General features: G+C 44.9%; 1 protein-coding gene across 2 annotated transcripts in view; it reads left to right on the top strand.

The window, feature by feature from the left end:
* Positions 1-7,429: 7,429 nt before the first annotated feature.
* The window catches only part of TSC22D1 (TSC22 domain family member 1), a gene marked incomplete at its 5' end in the record, with an annotated part of 77,723 nt that continues 65,386 nt past the window's right edge, over positions 7,430-19,766 (top strand). The window contains 2 exons of one of the 2 annotated variants that reach the window (XM_084306469.1): positions 7,430-7,784; positions 8,332-11,165. In XM_084306469.1, coding sequence (XP_084162595.1) covers positions 8,365-11,165 — 2,801 coding nt within the window. Of the gene's footprint in view, positions 7,785-8,322; positions 11,166-19,766 lie in introns of those variants that run through there. The other variant, XM_084306468.1, reaches the window with a different exon arrangement.

Below are 19,766 nucleotides of genomic sequence, written 5' to 3' on the forward strand. Positions count from 1 at the left end.
CCTCGACCTGCAGACACTTGCAAAACAAACACACATTATCCCCAGACTGAAACTCATTTGACTCAAACATCATTTTATTTTTTTTTTTCATTTCCCTGGACTATTACTGCTTTTTCAGCACACTTCTGGTACCATAATATCTTTAAATTATTACAATTCCTAGGTATACCAGCAACAGCATCTTTGCAAATGCCATCAAAAGGTCATTAAAAGTGTTTCTTTGCATCCATTTTATATTACAAAATCACATTTAATTTCATATTTACTAAATGTGTAAACTAAGCAATTGCACCTTTTTTTTTTTTTCTTCTGGAAATATCAAGTCCCTGTGTTATTTCCTGTCTGGTTTCCATACCACCTCCCGTCTTCATGTCTGTAAATTTCATTTGTATCCTATTAACTTCTCCTATTCATGACCTAAAAAAGAATTGTCTTTAAAGTTTCCCTCAATTAAGGCACCGCTATTTTTTGTCCCACAGGACAAGCACACTGACACACTGCCCCTTATTTAAGTAGGATGGGCTACTCGATCAGCACAGTTAGAGGTGTGTTTTGACACTCTTTGAGCCTCTGCTCATTTATTATCTAAGAATTCACTTTGCAGAGAGACATGGCAAATAATGCTGATGCGTTTCAAATTCTCATCAGTGCTTCCATGCTGAACTACTAACAGAGCCATTAAGTCTGAGCAGAAATAAAGCACATTCTAACAAACAGAAACATGAAAAACATATTTTTTTTTTGTATAATACAATTTAAAACGGGTAATTTTTGAGCCTCTTACTAACAGCAGTTAAAATGCCCTTATGAGTGATAAAACTGGCAATGAGGTAATGTGACTTGATCCTAAAGCAGTGAAATATTGCAGGGCTGGTTGTCAAGCTCATTCATAAAGCTCGTATAGGACAAAAAGCTAGCATCTTTCAACAAAAATATTGGAGAATCTCTGGTCTAGCAGCGTATGGAGTAACTTGAAAAGGACTCAACACTGTTACCGACTAAAGATCAACGTAATCCTAAAGCTACAAAAGACCACACCTTAGCACATACCTCATCTTCTTGTCTTCTGAGTCTCCAAATATTTACATGTTTTATGTTAAGTTTTTAGGGGTTTAGTGACTAAAAGTTAACAGTCAAAGGGACTATTCACATGACTTAAGTTAAGCCTCTGACTACAATGTATAAATTGTCAGGACATTTTTTTTTTTTCATATCTTTTGTTCTGCTGAAATGGGAAGAGGCAATTTTTCCTGGTGCTTGAATCGCAATTTCCAAACCTGTTTCTCACTGAATTCTGTTACAAGAACTTTTAATTCAGCTTTTCAATGCTTGCCAGTGAGTGTGTGCAGAAGCAAAAGTGTCACACAGAGCAATTTAAAATGTAGAGGCAATCAAAGAGAAGATGCCCAGACAATTATAAAACAGAGAAACAACCTGAAGACCTTAGATAAGCGGAGGAATTATATACACTGCTTTCCCATTACTGTGAACAGGCTTGCATGTCGTTTAGTAGTGAAATAACTGTAGAGAAATAGGTGATTTGTATTATTAGAATTATGGGAAAATTACCAAGTGACTACTCATAAAAGTTATGTTTACTTCTGCTGTGCTCATGACCAGTCTGTGCTTGCTTTCAGTAAGCGATCCAGTTATACTACGACTAAGGCATATACAAAGCAAAGTTTAAGTTTGCTCAGGCACTGTCCAATAGAAAATTTTAGATTTGCGCAAACAAATATTTGCTTCCACAGAATATGTTTTAGATGGGAAGAAAAACTGTTGACACAGTAAAAAAGGGAGATGAAAATTAAGATACACGAGATTCAGAAAATTGAATGGGTTCAAGAATGGCTTCTCTGTACCCTTTACAACTAGGACAGACTATTTGCCTCCAGTTCCTGTAGCAACAAAAATTATGTGGATGTGTTAAAAACTAGCTAGCTGCACAGTCTGCTTTTTCAAAGAATTTTGTATCAGACAAGGCTGGTGGTTCAGGAAAAAAAAAAAAAAAAATATATATATATATATATATATATATATATAAATCCAGAAATCTATTTATTTACTCCTAGTCTAAAATTTTAAAGATTTCTGCCTCATCAGAATGGACACACTCACCCTGACCATTGAAGAAGATGACACATAAATTGCAGAACTTCTATGCACCGCAGAATTCCTAGTGTAATCAATGGAGAAAAGTTTGTTCTTAAACAAAGTATTTTCCTAAGTGCTTTCCTCTATCAGGGTTAGGATCTGCAAAAAGAAAACAATTCCACACAGTCCCTGTGACTGAGAACTGCAACCCAAAAGAGCTCAGGTTTCCAATACTATTTAAGAGTCCTGTGAAAAATCTTTCTGATTAATTAGCAAAAACTAAAGCTAATCTAAAAAAACTGTTTGACTTCCCACTTTGCTCATATTTTCCAGAGGTAAAAAAAAGGAGGGTCTGTTTAACAACTGGACCATTTTTCAATGATTTGATCATCATTTTATTTGATCTTCAGCTTAATTATATATACCACTTGGCTGACTAATCAAAGATCAAATAGTTAACAATCTAAGACCTGTACTCTAGAAACATTTAATTAAATAAATGATCTCAGACTACAATGGAACTGCATCTATTACCATCAGAGGTTGAGGTACCTGAGAAAGTCTTTCCAGAACTTGGCTCTGCTATAAGATGCAATTTCATCGATTGACTACAAACCCAGGTGAAAATGGAGAAGGACAAGAAGATGATATTGATAAAACCCACGGTGTTGGTTTGGTTGATAATGCATCTGTCAAGGAATGGTGGAGGGTTTACTTTTAACCATGGCTTCTATACTACATTGCCTTGCACATAGTCTATACAAATATAGTCTGTACAGTTTAAAGTGATGGTAAAAGTTTCTACAAGTCTTCCATAAACTCTGAATTTGAATGCAATCCTTACCAAGAAAAAAAAAGAGAAAGACTACCTACTTGGCCACATTCCCCAAATGCAGGTATAGGAATATTTTAAAACAACTTCTCCACATGATCTAGAAATACATGATTTTGAGAAAACTGGCATTGAAGTAGAACTGACTAATGTAAAGAAAAACCTATCTTTTTTTTTTTAAAGATTGCTAAAATTATCATTTTCTGCGAGCATTTAATAGAAACTTGTGAGAAAATTTCCCTTTCCAGAAGGTTTGACAGTATTTCATAAGAATTAAAATAAGGACTGAAAAATGTCTCAGTAGGCGTTTTGGAATCAGTCAGTAAACCCAATCAACCAACTAACCAGCCAACTAAAAACAAAACAAGAAAGGAAGATCAAGACTTGACTTGAACTTTCTAAGAAAACACAGAAGCAGAATTACAGCTTTTTCAGAGCTGAAAGCTGAGTTTTCTTATGAATACTCCTCTAAGAAGGCAGAAAATAATTGCATACACCTTTGCAAATCAACGGAGAGACTACAGTCAGCAATATTAATGAACACAGAAAAGCCTTCTGTCTAAAGTAACAATGGCAGCTTCATATCATAAACATTTCTTTTCATTAAAGTTTCAAAAAAATATTTATGAGCAGTCACACGGGATTTAAAACACCTGTCAGATTGATCCCCCTTGATTCTGACTTTGTCTTGAGTGAGAAACCAACAGTACTCCTGCTTGTTGGCTTTATAATTACTGAGTACAAAAATACAAACTACTGCATATAGTAGGAGGAACGTATACAACTATGTCTCATAGTCAAGGAGCCAGAGAAAGAAAATAATAAAATACTGCTTCTTCTGGAATCCCTGGAGAATCTATGATGTCAATAGGGTTTGTTTCCTGTCTGAAGAAGTACTACAAATTTGGAAGGCAGATCTCTAAATACCTACACTGTGAAGATCTTGTTCTCTTGCATGAACCTGAAGTACAAGATTTTAAGATGGAAAGAGAGCTCTTCCAGACACATGCTCACCCTACCTGGCAGCAAGGGCTCCATCAATCCCACCTGTACGTGCCTGTCCAGAAAGCATGCATGTATGGGATGCAATCCAAGGGGATTCTATACTGGCAACCCTTCTGTCTCTGACAGAGACCCCAAGAGTTCATGAAGCCATTGTAGGACTGCCCTGTAGTCGTGAGCGGTGACCACAGTGGATAAGGTGCTGGATCCAGACAGTAATGACAGAGCACCTCTGTATCCAGCCAGTAGACTGATACAGTTCATTAAAAAAAAAAAAGGGGGGTGAACTTGTTTGGAATAACTATGGAGCAATTTCCCTTACAGTCCAACACACCCTACTTGAAGATGGTTAATTTTGTCATTGCCCAATTTTGAAATATTTGGTGTGTTTTAAACTGGATATATGTTGAAGGTTCTTTTCCCACTTTGAACAACAACTAAGTAACAACATTTATAGCAAACAAATCATCAATTTCAGCAGTTTAATTTTAATTTCATCAACCTTGACAAATATGAAAAGGAATTAAAATCTTTAATTTGAGAATTCCATTCTGAGACTGAGGCTTGAAAAAAAAAGAAAGAAAGAAAAAAAAATTTGTAAGCATATGGCTGGTGAAAAGGTGTAAGCAAAGGAAAAATAATATCTAAGATTACATTAATATTTATTAACAGTATTTAAAATATATTTCAATCAGGCTACTCCAGACGTCCTTTGCGTAGCCTAGACCATCCTTTGGATTGTTAACTGACTAGTGACCACATTATGCAAGTAAGTTACGACTTATCTAAATTACGTATTTTTTCCTTTTTTTCTCCAGTTTGCCTTGGGGAAGAACTGTGTGGAGCTAATCTAAAGATGTTTCACATACTGTACTAAGAAGTGTATAGCCCGAGAGGATGACAGGTATCTCACCAACTACTTGAAATGGATGTAATTTATTTAGTCGGAGTGTGCTAAACCAGACATTTAACCAATTACCATACTACTTTTTAAATTCTTTTTCAAGCTGATTGATGCCTATTAGGTGCATACAAGATTCTGTTTGAGTTACTTATACAGAGATTTTTAAGGTTAAAAACAGATTCATCCCTCTTCCTAGACCATGTGCTTTAAAAGTAGTTGGCCTTTGTTCAAACATTCAAAAAAATATCTTTGTGCTGGGACTAATCATAGAAAGCTTAATTCCTCAAGGAAATTGTTCTGGGAAAGTTATAAGCAGACAGAACAGGAATTTATAATGGAAGTTGGCTTGCAACCTCAGGCTCTCATCCCAAAAATGTTTACACACATTTAGCATTCGGCATATGAGTATCTCATCAATAAGGCCTCAGCGTTGCATCAATTTCCATGTAGACTGATCACGGGCATCTTTGTGACGCTTTCCTGAAATCTGTGAGGGTCACATGAAGATGCCTTCTGGTATGGGGCTCACAACACGTTCAGGTAGCATGGTATTCAATATGTTCTGATTATCAGCTCTAAAACATAATATTGCCTAGTTCTCGTAACAGGCAGAACATTATTTAATTACATGCCAATCGCTTCACAATACTCAGCATTGTCTGTATACAGGCAGTGGGCTAGAGCCATGGAAGGAGCAAGGGTTGCAAGTCTACATTTCAGGTACCTAGAGACCTGAGCTGAACGTCTGCATTCCAGATATAAAAGCAATTAGGATGCAAAAATCAGGATTTTCTCAAAGCTACCCCTGTCCCTCACACTGACTGAGAGATGGATAATCTAGTTAACAGGGTGAGACAAGATGGAAGGCTGAGATTCAGGCACAGGCAGCAGAAACTCCCACTGTGCGTGACCTTGAAACCTCACCCTTTTCACAAAACGGAGCTAGAAAAACAGCATTTTTAGTACCTCAGTGATTAAACACCACACACTGAACATGGGAGACTCAAATCTCCTCTCTGCCTCAAGGAACTCACATTTACATCTCCCACAAGAACTCTAATGACTCAGCTATGTGATATAGTAGCTTGGACTCTCCCATATTCTCTTGTTAAAGCTCTACTACTCTTCACAACATATTTACATATTCACTGCAGTAAACACCAAATTCTTCTTCTTCTTTTTTTTTTTTTTTTTGCTTCCCCCACGTGTCCTGTTGATTGTCCTAAGTGATGGTTTTCATAAATAAGCTATAGAATTAGTCCGAGTCAGTCAAATGTTTTATTGTTCCACACACAACATAATAATTTCAAAGAGGTGACTGAGCTATCTCCACCAGCTCGTGAAAGACTGTATCTGGAGATGAGGATGTGCTGCCAGAAAATGGGACACACAAGCACCCCTCCTGGCATAGGTGCACACTTCATCCACCTGGAGAAACAGAGGAGAAGGTGTGAACATTTCCCCCTCTGTAGGAAAGCAGGACAGCCAATTTAGCAAGCTCTGAGAGTGCTCCTGGAGAGGGTCCTTATGACAGGAGTGGTGGGGCGATGAAATTACTGTGAATTTGGTGAATTGAATTGGTGTGAATCTGTTGGGCTTGTGTTGCAGTGAGATACCTCCCCACCTGCAGGATGCTCACCAGGGCATGCTAGCAGGTTTGTAGATGCTATGGAAGATCTCCTGGCCATCACACAAGCACCTGGTGCCTTCAGGGATCAGACAGCAGCTGCACCAGCTTGAGGAGTAGCCAAGATTTGGGCACAGGTGAGCTGAAGCCACAAGGGGATGGAGATGGCTGAGTTTTGCTACATCTGAGGAAGGCCACGAGGTCTTCAGTGCTGAAACAGCAAGAGAGAGGTTGCGGTGGACTTGACCTCAATTTCACTTAATGATAAAAAGGTACTTGTGAAGGGTGACCATTTTTTGAAGGAGTGCTTTGGTACGTTTGCTCGATGCGCCCACACCGCCTCAGGGAGTGGTGGCAGCCCCGGGCCCTCCTGCCACCCGGTGGGGCATGGGGGTACCTGAGGGGGGCGGCGGCCATGTCGGGGCGTGAGGGGACCCCGGGCGGCACAAAGGGACGGGCGAGGCGCCGCGCACGGCAGGAGGAGGAGGAGGAAGAGGAGGAGGAGGGAGGGCGACAGGAACATTCTGGACCGAGGGAGGGGATGAAGAATGAAGACGAAGGTGATGAATAACGTGAATAAACCCGCGGATGGTGGAGAGGGGGCAGGGAGGCGGGTCATGTGAGGCACAGTCACGCTGCGGGACCGCGGCACCTGGCCGCCATTTCGCATCCCCCCCCCCAGCCCCGCTGCGCCCCTCCTCGGCGCTCGGGGGGGCTCGGCGGCGCTCGGCAATTTCCGCCGGGGGGAGCCGAGCCCAGCCGAGCCCAGCCGAGTTCCGCCGTCCCCGGTCCCGCCGGGCTTTATGTCTGCCGGGCCGGGCGCGCCTGCGCGGCGGCCGCCATCTTACGCCGTCTGCGGGCTGCCCTCCCCTCAGGGCCAGCGCTGCCCAACCCCCTGCGGCCCCGCGCAGCGCCCTCCTCCTCCTCCTCCTCCTCCTCCTCCTCCTCCTCCTCCTCCCCGCCGGGCTCGGCGAGGGGCCGGGGGAGAGCAGGCAGGGGAGAGGGGCTGTGCGGAGGGCGAGCGGGTGTTATAAAGGGGGAGGAGGCGGAGGGGGAAGGAAGAGGGAGCGGAGCCGAGCGGAGCCTCCCCCGGAGGCAGCCAGACACGGAGGGAGGGCAGAGCGGCTGCCCGCCCGCCCGCCTGCCTCCCTCCCTCCCTCCCTGCTCTCCTCGCCGGGCTGCCGCTTTTCTTCCCTCCTCCTCCTCCTCCTCCTCCTGCTGCTGCTGCTGCTGCCGTCTCTCGGCTCCCCAAAATGATTCAGCTCCATGGCTGCCACTGACGGGGATGGCCCTGCCCGGCTCTGCCTGCCGCTGCCGCCGGTCCCGTACGTATCCGCGCCTTCCTCCTCCTCCTCCTCCTCCTCCTCCTCCTCCTCCTCCTCCTCTTCCTCCCCTGGCCGCAGGCAGGGCCGGAGGGGCGGTTCTGCCGGTTGCCGGCTTCCATGAGGGGAAGGGGAAAGGGAAGGGGCTCGGCCGGGCTGAGGCAGGCATCGCCTTCCCTCGCCGGAGGGGCCGGGGGAGGTCGGTGGTGGTGGTGGTGGTGGTGGTGGGATGGGATTTGGGGGGGGTGTGAGGGGGTCCTGAGGGGGTAAAAGGGGTGTGGGGGGGTTGGGGAGTGTCACATCCAGGGCTGGTGCTCGCCCCCTCCCTGTGCAGGAGGAGAGGGGGAGGAGAGCGGCGGTGCTGAGGCGGCTCAGCCCCTGCGCTGCGGGTGGTGGTGGGGGAATGGGGGTTATAGGGGGGGTTATAGGGGGGTCTGTGCGGGGTCTGCGCCCTGCCGCCCAGCTAACTGTGCGTGTGTCTGTCTGTCTGTCTGTCTCTCTCCCTGCCGGGGGACCGCGCTCTTAAAATCCGCCCGATACAATGCACCAGCCTGACTCAGCCGCAGACATTAGTGCTAGGAAGATGGCGCACCCGGCGATGTTTCCTAGAAGGGGCAGCAGCAGTAGCAGCGGCAGCAGCTGCGTTACGGCTCCCACTGCACCAGGTACCGGCGGCGGGAGCGCTGCCCTCTCCGCCGAGGATTATCAGCCGCCCTTGCTGGTCCAGCCGCCGCCTCCATCTCCTGCAGCATCGGCGGCGGCGGCGGCGGGTCCACAGCCGACACCCCCTCCTCCACAAAGCCTGAACCTCCTCTCGCAGTCTCAGCTCCAGCCACAGCCTCTCGCGCAGGCTGGAGCTCAGATGAAGAAGAAAAGTGGCTTCCAGATTACCAGCGTGACCCCTGCTCAAATATCGGCTAGCATGAGCTCTAATAACAGCATAGCCGAAGATACCGAAAGCTACGATGACCTGGATGAGTCCCACACTGAAGACCTGTCCTCTTCAGAAATCTTGGATGTTTCTTTATCCAGGGCCACTGACTTGGGAGAACCCGAGAGGAGCTCCTCTGAAGAGACTTTAAATAACTTCCAGGAGGCAGAGACTCCTGGGGCTGTTTCTCCAAACCAGCCTCATCTTCCTCAGCAGCACCCTTCTCTGCCTCATCACCCGCAGCAGGGCGTCGTGATCAACGGAAGCGTTCACCCCCATCATGTTCACCACCACCATCATCTTCACCACCACCACCACGGACACCATCATCCATCGCATCCTGGGGTGGGCAGTGCCCCGATTTCTGGAGGACCGCCACCCAGTCCGTCGTTTAGAAAACTATCCACAACTGGAAGCTCTGACAATGTTATAGCAACCGCACCGGGTTCTGCTGCATCATCCACTGGTTCCCCCGCATCTGTCGCGTCTAATATCCGCACTACGAGTACTCCTGGCAATCTAGGTGTAAGTCCTGCTTCTGGAACTAGTACCTTAAATAATATGGGCGGTGGTAGCTCTAGCGTGGCAAGCAGCGTGCTTGGTACTATAAATTTAAGCAACATCACAAGTACTGGTAATGTAAATGCTTTGTCTGGAACTAGCAGCAATGTTAATGTGAATATCTTGAGTGGTGTTGGCAATGGTACGAGTGCTTCCTCTAGTGTCATTAACAATGTTACTAATCCAACTGCAGGGATGGCAGTGGGATCAAGCCAGCAGCAGCCTGCATCTGGCACGTCAAGGTTTAGAGTTGTAAAATTAGATTCTAGTTCCGAACCTTTCAAAAAAGGTCGATGGACATGCACTGAGTTCTATGATAAAGAAAACACTGCTGCAGTTGCAGAAGGAGTAGCAGTAAACAAAGCAGTAGAGACGATAAAACAAAACCCGCTCGAAGTGACTTCTGAAAGGGAGAGCACCAGTGGGAGTTCTGTTAGCAGCAATGTAAGCACACTGAGTCACTATACAGAAAGTGTGGGAAGTGGAGAAATGGGAGCACCTACTGTGGTACAGCAGCAAGCGTTTCAAGGTGTGGGTCCGCAGCAGATGGATTTTAGCAGCGCTGCTCCTCCGGCAATTCCAGCAGCGAGTATACCACAGAGTGTTTCTCAATCCCAGCTTGCACAAGTCCAGCTGCATTCTCAAGAGGTAAACTACCCGCAGCAGAAGCCAGGGGTCCAGCCTCCCGCGCAGCCCGCTCTCGCCGCTGTTCCCGGGGTTCAGCCGGCCCCGGTTAACATCCTGGGTGTGACCCCGGCGCTGGGCCACCAGCAGCCTGCCATGCAGGGCATGGCCCAGCAGCAGCTGCCGTACCCGCAGCCGGCGCAGCCCGTGCAGACGCTGCCGGTTGTGCAGCAGCAGCAGCTGCAGTACGCAGGAGGACAGCAGCAGCAGCAGCAGCAACAAACGGTTCCTCCGCCGATGGCCGCAGCTCACGTCAAGCCGGTGAACCAAAACTCTGTTCCGGGGGCCATGCCGGAGTACATCCAGCACCAGCAGATCCTCCAGCCCCCGGCGCCTGCCATGCAGCCCAGTTCCTCCGCGGTAGGAGCGGGGCCGCCGGTTCCTGTGGCCCAGGCCCAGAGCATGCAGCCTGCGGTCCAAGCTCACCCCGCTGCCGCCCCAGCCCCACCGGTGGCGCACGCTCCGGCGGCTCAGATGCTGAGCGTCGGGCAGCAAGGAAGCGTGGCCGCCGTGGTGCAGCCGGCGCCTGCTGCCAACCAAATGCCACCTCCCGGCATGCCGTCGGCGGCTGCTCCTCCGTCTTCGCAAGTGGTGCAGCCTGTGCAGGCGGGGATAATGCAGCCGGGGTTACAGGCCGGCGCTTCGGGCCTTCCCCAGCAAATGGTGATGGCTCAGCAAAACACTTTGCTGCCCGTGCAGCCGCAGGCGCAAGCGGTGGAGTCGGTGGTGCAAGGAATGAGCGGCCAGCAGCTGCCTGCAGTTAGCCCTATACCTTCCGCTAGTACTGTTCCTGCGCCGAGTCAAGCTGCTTCGGCCGTGCCTCCTGGCATTCCTTCTGCCTCTATAGGTTTGGGACAGCCCCAGAACATGGCTCAGGCTTCGGCCGTGCCGAACGGGAGCGTTAGCCAGCCTCCCTTGCTACCGACGAGTATAGGGATGCCGGTGGCACAGAGTGTGCCGCAGCAGATACCGCTGAGCTCTGCCCAGTTCCCCGCACAATCGCTGGCCCAGTCGGTCGTGAGCCAGATGGAGGACGGCAGGCGCCCCACAGAACCTTCCCTCGTTGGTTTACCTCAAGCTGCCGGCGGCGAGAGCGGCGTCGGAGCCCCCGCCGACGGCACCAGCAGCAGCGCGCCGCCCTCCGCTTCCCTCTTCCCGCTGAAGGTGCTGCCGCTGACGACGCCCCTCGTAGATGGTGAGGACGAGAGGTAAGGCCTGGAACTTTCTTCCAAAGGTGCAGCCCGGGGTTCGAGCACAGCTCTGTGCCCGGCTGTGCTGTGAGGTGAAGCGGCGCGGGGTTTTTGTCTGAAAATCGCGTTTCTCGGGTCCCAGCGTGTGGAGGTGCGAGATGAAAACGCTTGTTTTTCTCGTGAGGGGGTGGCTTGTATTGATTATGCTCCGAAACTACTGCGTGGGTAAATTGTGTTTAACAGTCTGTGACAGTGTGTATGTTCCCATTGTATAGAGGAAGACAAAAGAATACGGCGGAATGTGGGTACGCTGGTGGTGATTGTAGTTTAGATTATTTATTATGCTGAAATAATTAATATTTATTCTTCGGCGGATGACTTTTCCTCCACAAGCCTAGACTTCATCCTGCCTCAGCTTCTCTTTTCAAGTGTTGCCTTCACTCAGGTTGAACCAGTTGCGAGGCTGCGGTGTGTATATATAGAAGCCTTCTCTTTGACAGCCAAGAGATGCTTTAGGCAAATGAGTCTGGTGGGAAAAGGGAGGTTCAGCAACGCTGTTGTGGCTCCTCAAATTGAACTCGGGGCACTTTTGGTCTTGGTGGTTTTGCTTCAAAGCAGCAATCCTTTGTGGGAGCCGCTCAGGCCTGTGGAGGGGCAGCGAGCCTTTGAGTCTGGTGCATCTATGTTGTGCAGAGTAATAAGCTACACGGTCTCCCACCTCCACTTTTTTCAAAGAAATGAAGGCTGCTTGGTCTTAATGGTGTGTGCTTGTGTATGTTCTCACTTCTTGGTGCGTGCAAAGAAGCTGGGTCAGTTGCAGAAGGCCCTTGCGTGCTCAGGGTAAAGTGATCTTCCCAGCGGTTTTACAGTGCAATTGTTTAATGTTCATTATGTCTGGAAATTCCTAATTATCGAGGACCTCTGGTGATACGCATTTAGAAATGGACCGGAAGACTGTGGTGGTTTCCCAAGGAACTTCTTGGCTAAGAAGAAACGATGCTAGTGGGAGAAGTAGATAACTTCAAAATAAATAACCTACCTTGAAAATGGGGAGGGGGCAGAAAAGAGCACTGGTAAAGAAAAGCTGAGACTTGAGGTGAGAGACACAACACCAAATATTTACAAGGTGGGGATGGGAGGCAGGAAATAAGAGAAATATCAGTGGCCAAGCTCTATTTAAAAAAAAAAAAAAAAAAAAAAAAAAGGTTGCTGGGAGAGGTTGGCTGCTTAATATTGAAAATACTAACTCTATCAGCAGTCCCTGATTATGTTGATCATGAGGTGTTGACTGTCTTCGTGGCTTTCATCACATCTTTCTAAGATGCCAGGTAGCTATAATGAGTAGCAGCTTGTCTTCGAGGAGTGCTGGAGGACGAGTTCCAACACTGGTTCATTTTGATCTTGTTTTTTAGTCGATAAATACGTGAAGGTGGTAGAAGACAGATGGAGGTGTTCAAGCTCACAGTGTCACCACTGTAGCTACTAGCAGGCGATTTTCTCAAACTTTTTATTTGCTTTTCCTTCCTTCAATCTTTCTAAACTCGGACACTGATCCTGTTTTTTTTTTTAACCAACCAATTGGGGAAAAAAAAAAAAACAAACCTAAGCTTTCAGGAGATCCTAGCTAAGTTAGAGAATTTTAAGCTCATTGATACCCGGTGTTTTGGAAAATCACGTCTAGCACGTGATTGTACCCTGATTTTAAGAGCATATGTTAGCTGTTTGTCATGATTGGTAGCTTTTCCCAGCATGTTTAAATCCCTCAGGGTAACAATAGCCAGAAATGCCTCCTTCCTCTGTTATTTGGCCAGCTAAAGATCATATCCTTTCTTCTCCCATGCACGTTGTGTCTTTGTTCTATCTGTCATCTCCAGGTAGCCTATACTTTTGTTCAGCTGCAGTTGGAAAATCATTCAGATGCTTTACACAGAGCAGGATGTGACTCTGTTAAATGGAGACCAAAAATAATTGTGTGTTCTGCATGGCAGCGGTGATCAGTTTGCTCGGGTAACTTCTGGTGGAGCTTCTGCCTGTAAAACTGGAAACTTGGTGAGATGGCTTCTGCTCCTGCTCCAGGGAGGCTCAGGGCAAGCACCGAATTGTCTTGACCATGGAATTTCTTCTGGTCTGGAGCTCAGAGCTTGTCACTCCCTACAGGTAGCACAGGACGTGCTGTTACCCTCTGGCTCCTCATTTACTTCTGGTTATTGAATGTCTTTAACTAGAGTACTCTTGAGAGTTTTTTTTTTTTTTTTGCCTGTTTGTCAGATTATTCCCTATTTTACAGGAGGTAAAGGGGTACTGTGTTGTAAGTGTACGTAAAGATTAAAGGAAGAGATACACAATAAATAAATACCTGTAAGTGCGTGCATATAAAATCCTGGTTGCTCCCTCTCCCTCGTGCACCCATACATCTCATTTAAAATTATATCAATACATCCCTAGTGGTTCTAAACCTGGCAAGGGAGAAGGTAGGGGAGGCAAGCAGGCAGGCGCTGACATAATTGGGCCAGTGAAGAAGCTGTAAAATTCCATGTAGTGTGCCTTTGAAGAAACATCTGACCTATGTAATACCTCGTTTAGATTAACTCCCAGCTTTTGTTAAACCTGCGTATAGTTGTGCTTAAAGACATCCCGGTATCTTTAAGCCTTCAGCTCTCGTTTTTAGGATGCTGTTTGCAGTTCTTTTGATGCCTGCTATCAGGGCATGGCCTTTTAAATAAAGGCAGCGTGGGGCGTATCTGCTTTGAAAACAGCAACCTTTATTTCCCCGGTATGGATCAGGTTTTTTAATCACCGGTGCGACTCGAAGAGATATTAAAAATGATCTCCTTGGCAGAATGTCGTATGGAAAATTAATTTACAAACTTTAATAAAGAGGATACAAATAATGCAGTCAGGTTCTGTATTTATAATAATAAATTCTTCTGACTAATATTTCTTCAGCCTGTCAGGTATGCCATAAGATGTTTACCTGTTGGTAGACTTCTCTTCTGATATTTCAATCTACAAAAATGCCGGCCAGTTTTTTGGATGTTATATCTTGTTTTGATTAGTTTGAACCATGGTATGAGCCCATTTTAATGTATGATTCTCACAGCGTTACTCCCTTAAATTTGCAGTGGTTACCTCAATGTATTCAGTTCTGGTACTGAATTCTCTCCATTTTAGACATTGGTCTTTTCAGCTCAGTATTTCATCTCTGGAACTGTAGAAGAGGATTTTTTATTTTGATGCTTCTGAAACCTTTAAGTATTGAAAACATATTTATATTGCAGCAAGTTCTTTTGAGTATTTATACTTAGTGTTGCAAAATATATCAATTTTACATCTTTATAGACAATGCTTTATTATGTTGTAGGCATTTGCAGTAAGAATTCGCACAGATGGTTATAAATCTTCCAATTCAGCAGTAATTTAAACAAAAACTAGAAATGAATGCATTTATGCCATTTCTAAGGGCTATTGTAAATTAATTTCAGAAACTGAATTTGAGTACCCATTACTCAAAAGCAGATTTTATGAATGAAAGATGAGAGAACTAATAACTGTCTCCCTGTCCTTGACGTTTCCTGTGGAGTTGCTTTCATTCTTTCATCTGATGCAAGTTGTTTTCACCTGCTTGTGCGTTTCATCTAGCAGTGGAGAAAAAGAGGAAGGAGGAAGAGATGCTAAACACATAAAATTGGCATAGATATTTGAAGTATTCTTTATTAGCTGACAATCTCTCCTGTAATTCTCTTTGTAAGAGAATTTTTTAGTAGAAGACATCTTTACAGCAGAACAGACAGCAAAAGGCATTCTTGGAGGAGATGCTTTCTGTATACCGTATCTGTTCTGGCCTGCTAAATCCGTGGAGCAACTGGGATTTTAAAGCTGAACATGAGAATTGAAAGTCCTGTGAACTGAATTTTAAGAATCTCTAGTAGTAGTAACTAGTAGTGGTTTGTAAAGGGAGGGTACACTCTGGAAACTGGATGAGGTTTCATACACACAAGTAGGAAGGTTGGTCAGGTTTTTACAGATGCAGTTGGGTTCTTGCTGAAGCTGTTGGTAGGCAGCATGAATGAACATACTGAAGCACAAATGGAAGTTTCGATTAAATGTTATTTTTAATGCAATAACTGCTTTTTCGCATGCTGTTTAGAGTTAACATGGACTTCTTCATTTGCTGTGAAGATTGCTTCTGCATATTTGAGCAAAAGGAGGAAGGTAACCTTTAGAAGATGCTTCACAACAAAGCGTTTATGGTGGCTCAGCATGGATTTATGGTTGTTATTTTTTTTTAGGTGCAGCCTGGTGGCAGTGTCACCGTCTTCCATTATCCAGAGGCTAAGCTTGCTTTAGAGTCATGTCATTTAAAAATGACACCACTCGAATTCCTGGATATTGACTTTTTAAAAAGTCTGTTCGTATTTTCAATTTGGCTATTTATGGAACTTGGGGAAAAAAAAAAAGTTACCCTCCTTGTTAATGACAGATTGCGCGAGCGAAGAGTACTTTGGCGAAGAAAATGCAGTTACTGCTGTGTGGTGCTGGCAAGTTCAGCTTCTTTTTTCATCTGAGGGAATAAAATGCCCTAGCACTGGCAGAATTGACTCTGTTGGTTCTCTGCTCAAACGAAGGAGGAGGAATTGAGGGTCTGCACCTCTTGTGTCTGCTGGCCAGCTGTAGGCACAAGGGTGCTGCTCCCCTGTGTCTGCAGCAGCTTTGGTTCACCGTAAGTCGTCAACTGAGTTCTGTGCCACTGGGGCTGTGGTTATCCCAAACCACATTTTGAGATAGTTAGCACAGTTCTCCCCGTGTAATGACAGCAGCTGCTTTGCCAGCACCGTGGAGTTGCAGTAAGGGTGGACTCAATGCAGGCAGAAAGTTTTGGTATCTGTTTGGATGGACCTCTTCCTGGTGTCTGCCTTTTGGGGATGTGTTTTCTGCATGCTTGGTGTTGTGTCCTTTAAAGACAGGAAGAGCAGACAGGTTTTAATGGGATTTCCAGCAAATGTTCATTAGCACTATGGTTTTGGCTGCTCTTTGGGATCGGCAGCGTATAAGCAGGCTAAATATCTGCGGGTGTGAAAACCAATGAACAAAAGGTGAAGTGTTCAGTGCTGAAAAGCACTCGTTGCTTTCTCAGGATTTGCATTCCTTAAGCGACAGGCTGAACTGGAAATTGGGATCTGCCAGTCAGTCTGTACTGGGAGTGAAGTGGTTCAACCTCCACCAGTCGCCATGGCCTAAGTAATGCCACAGCAGAGCAATGCCTGTGATGCTCCCTGGTAAGCAAAATCACATGAATGGGGGTGGGAGGGAGACATTAAAATGTAGCTTGCTTAAACACCAGTAGAAAGACACGTGGATAGCACGCCTATGCTATGGAGAGAGCTATAATAATGTTCTTGGCATGACTTCTTTGGAATAGTTTGTGATCTGGGTCTGCAGTTCAGTGTAGGTAAACCATAAGAATTGAAAAAGAATGCTGTGTCTTTGTTCTCATTGATTTTTATGCCCTCGTTCTCTTCTCTTCTTGATTAATTTATGAGAATGAAATGTGCTGTGTGTGTAATATGTATTTAGGTGAACAAATACTGGTAACTGCTTAAAAATGGGCCTCTACCTGTCATTTACTGCACTTGGGCCACCAAAAGCAATGATATTAAGCAAAAGCATGTTTTACAGAGCACAAATCACGGGTAAGATTATTAAGTAAATTATTTCATGGTAACAATCACTGTAAATAAGGAACTAGTTCATTGTCAGCGTGACTGTACAAGAAACCGTAACCGAAAGGTAAGATGGAAAGACCTCTTGAGTGACTGGAGATATCCCTTGGTTTATTTTAGCCTGTTCTAAAACACTTACAGAGTTAGGAATTGAATGATGGAAACACAGTGTAATTACCATAATATGGCATCAAACCAGGGCATCTTGTCCTTACGGTTTTGCTGTCTTAGAGAAATTTAACTCTTGGTCTGCACTGGGGAATTAGCTAACAAAGATACTACTTATGCTGTAGTCAGTTGTGGGGTAGAAACCCTTATCAGCCCGTTTTGGTGCAAGCTTCCAAACACCTGGTGTGAATTAGCAGTGTTTGAAGCAGGATTTGCTTTGTGGTGCAGCCCTGTGGAGAAGTCTCCATCTTCTATTGAAGCCAGACTTCACTGAGAGAGATCGAGCAGTTCCTGGTGTTCGACAGGCAGAGACTGCCTGTCAACCCTAACGATCCTATACGTGCAAATGTGAGATTCTTGCCATGATATTCAGGCTGTTTTGTCATTGTTAGCTACCTTGTGGACTAAACTAAACGACTTGTTGGTACCTACTAAATGAGGGTTTCTCACTTTGGTGCTGTGCAGAGATTAAGAATGACTCATCACAGCTGAAACACAGCATTGTGCTTCAAGAGCTGAACCCCTTCAATTTTATGGAAATATTTATACTTGCATCCTAACTCACAAACACTTGATTAGGTAGTGGGACTCTTTAGGCTTACTTACCACTTTTCTCTGAGCAAACACTTTCAATTTTTATATTTCAGATGTGACTCACGATTTTTTTTTCCTACTCCACAGCCTTTAATGTCGTGGTTTTGACTTCATCTAAGCTGTTTTAATGCTATCGGTAATTTAACCTTTTATTGGGCAGTTAGTAACTCACTTAGCCTGGTGTGTGCCTTTATGGGATTTTAACATGTTTTTTCTTTAAGTGTTTATTGTACCGCTACGAGGTGCGTGCTGTTGATGAGACTTCAGGTATCGAGTACCTCTGACAGGCAGGATGTATGGCTAAATATTGCAGGCATTCAAGCTTGAAGTTCTCATCCCTGTTTCTATTTTTTTTCTTGCAGTTCAGGGCCAGCAATAGTCCAGAAGAGTCGGAGTGATTTTTCTTTGTCCAGCGTAGAGCTGTTACCTAAACAAACTGCTTTCTGTTTTAACCTTCCTTGCTGGGGGTTACAGGTATTGTACAGGCTGCAGTGGTGCAGGATTCGGAAAGTGCATTAGAAGAATAAAGTAGGAAGTAGAGCAGTTTGAGGTTTTCATTATCACCAGGGATTAGGAATTTAACACTTTCTGAGAAGCTGACTGTAATCCACGAAGCACAACAACTGTGGGTACCGTTGATGTTTGTTTTTCTCAGGGAAATTCTCAGAAAACTGCTTCATATTTATCTTAATAAAATGAGGGATGTCTTGGCTATCTGTTCTATATTCATTGTATTCTCATCTATATTGCAAAATTACACTTAGAATTTGCAAAAAGAGCCACAGGAAGATCTCCTGGAGGTTTAGGCTTAACTGAAAGATAGGAATGGATCTGTTAAAAAGATGGAGCTGCTATTTCTAGTAAGGAACTGGAAATCTGATACCGACTGGAAGTTGTTTGGAGGGAGTTTTTGAGCGTGCTGTTAAATGTGCTAAACTGCTTGGCCAGGCAGATTGTTTGAGCTTGTGTGCGAGTTGTCCAGCCTTCTTTCTGTTGTTGGGGTTTAAATTAGCGTGGATGTCCAGCAGCAACTTCTCAGGACTCTGGTTTCTTCACGTGTAATGCAGATTTGGACTTCTGCAGCAGTTGCTTAAGCAACAGCGTGAAAGTGCTGCGCTAAGTGTTAGGGACAGGACTTAAAGCAGCTGAAAATGCAGATGGGCATTCAGCAATAGTTTTAGTGTTTTCATGCCTTAAATAATAGCTCCTTAGGAAAAAATATATACTGTAATGTAGCTCTGAAAGGTGAGTTATGTAGGTAAGGTGCTGTTAGCATGTGCTCATTTCTGTATCCCGAGCCTTACACTTGCTTCATTCCTATAAGATCTGAAGGTGCAAACTATGTGTAGCTTATATTTTTTTTTTTTTCCAAGCATTGATTTTTTTAATCTATAATCAATTGTCTTGGGTCACTGGCAGTGCTCGTTATTGGTACCAAACATTAATTTTCAGTGCTGATGTACCTAGTCAGCAGCCTGGTGTCACGCTGTGGAGCTTGGTGCTTGGTACCTGTGATGAGTTTTGTGCTTGGTTTAGGAATGGCTTTTTCCATTACATCTCTGTAAACAAATGCATGCTATAGAAATACCTTTTAATGTGCTTCCAGTGACTTTGAACTCCCTATGCACTGGAGAGGGATGAAATCCCTGTCAAGATGAGGGAGAATTTTGACGCTTTTAAGCTTCCCCTGACCTTCCCTTCACCCAGCTCTGTCACAGTTGTGTTTGGATGGAAGAGAGATGATTGCTGGCGGTCATAACTTACATGCAAGAGATCAGTTCAAAACTTAACCATGCTAAGCTCGTGTTTCTAAATATTTAGAGCTCTTACAGCTAATAAAGAGTGTGACAAAGCCCAATAACTCATGTATGGTTGTTTGGACTGCTCTTGTGACTGCGGTTTAGAAATCTCTCTCTTCAAAGAAGATGAAACAAAAACTTCTCAGGCAGGGTTTAAATTATACATGACTTGTTTGGCATGTATCGCAACTGAATTGGGATCAGTTTAGGCAAAAAATTAGCTTCTGTTGATTTTCCTGAGAGATTATTTTCAGCTGGGTAGCTTTATTGGATGTGTGTGTACACAACAGTCTCATAACATGTTGGTGTATCATGTGAAAAGGCTCTTATTTCCCTGA

Source organism: Netta rufina, assembly GCF_964035555.1.
Source record: "Netta rufina genome assembly, chromosome: 1".
Taxonomy (NCBI): Eukaryota; Metazoa; Chordata; class Aves; order Anseriformes; family Anatidae; genus Netta; species Netta rufina.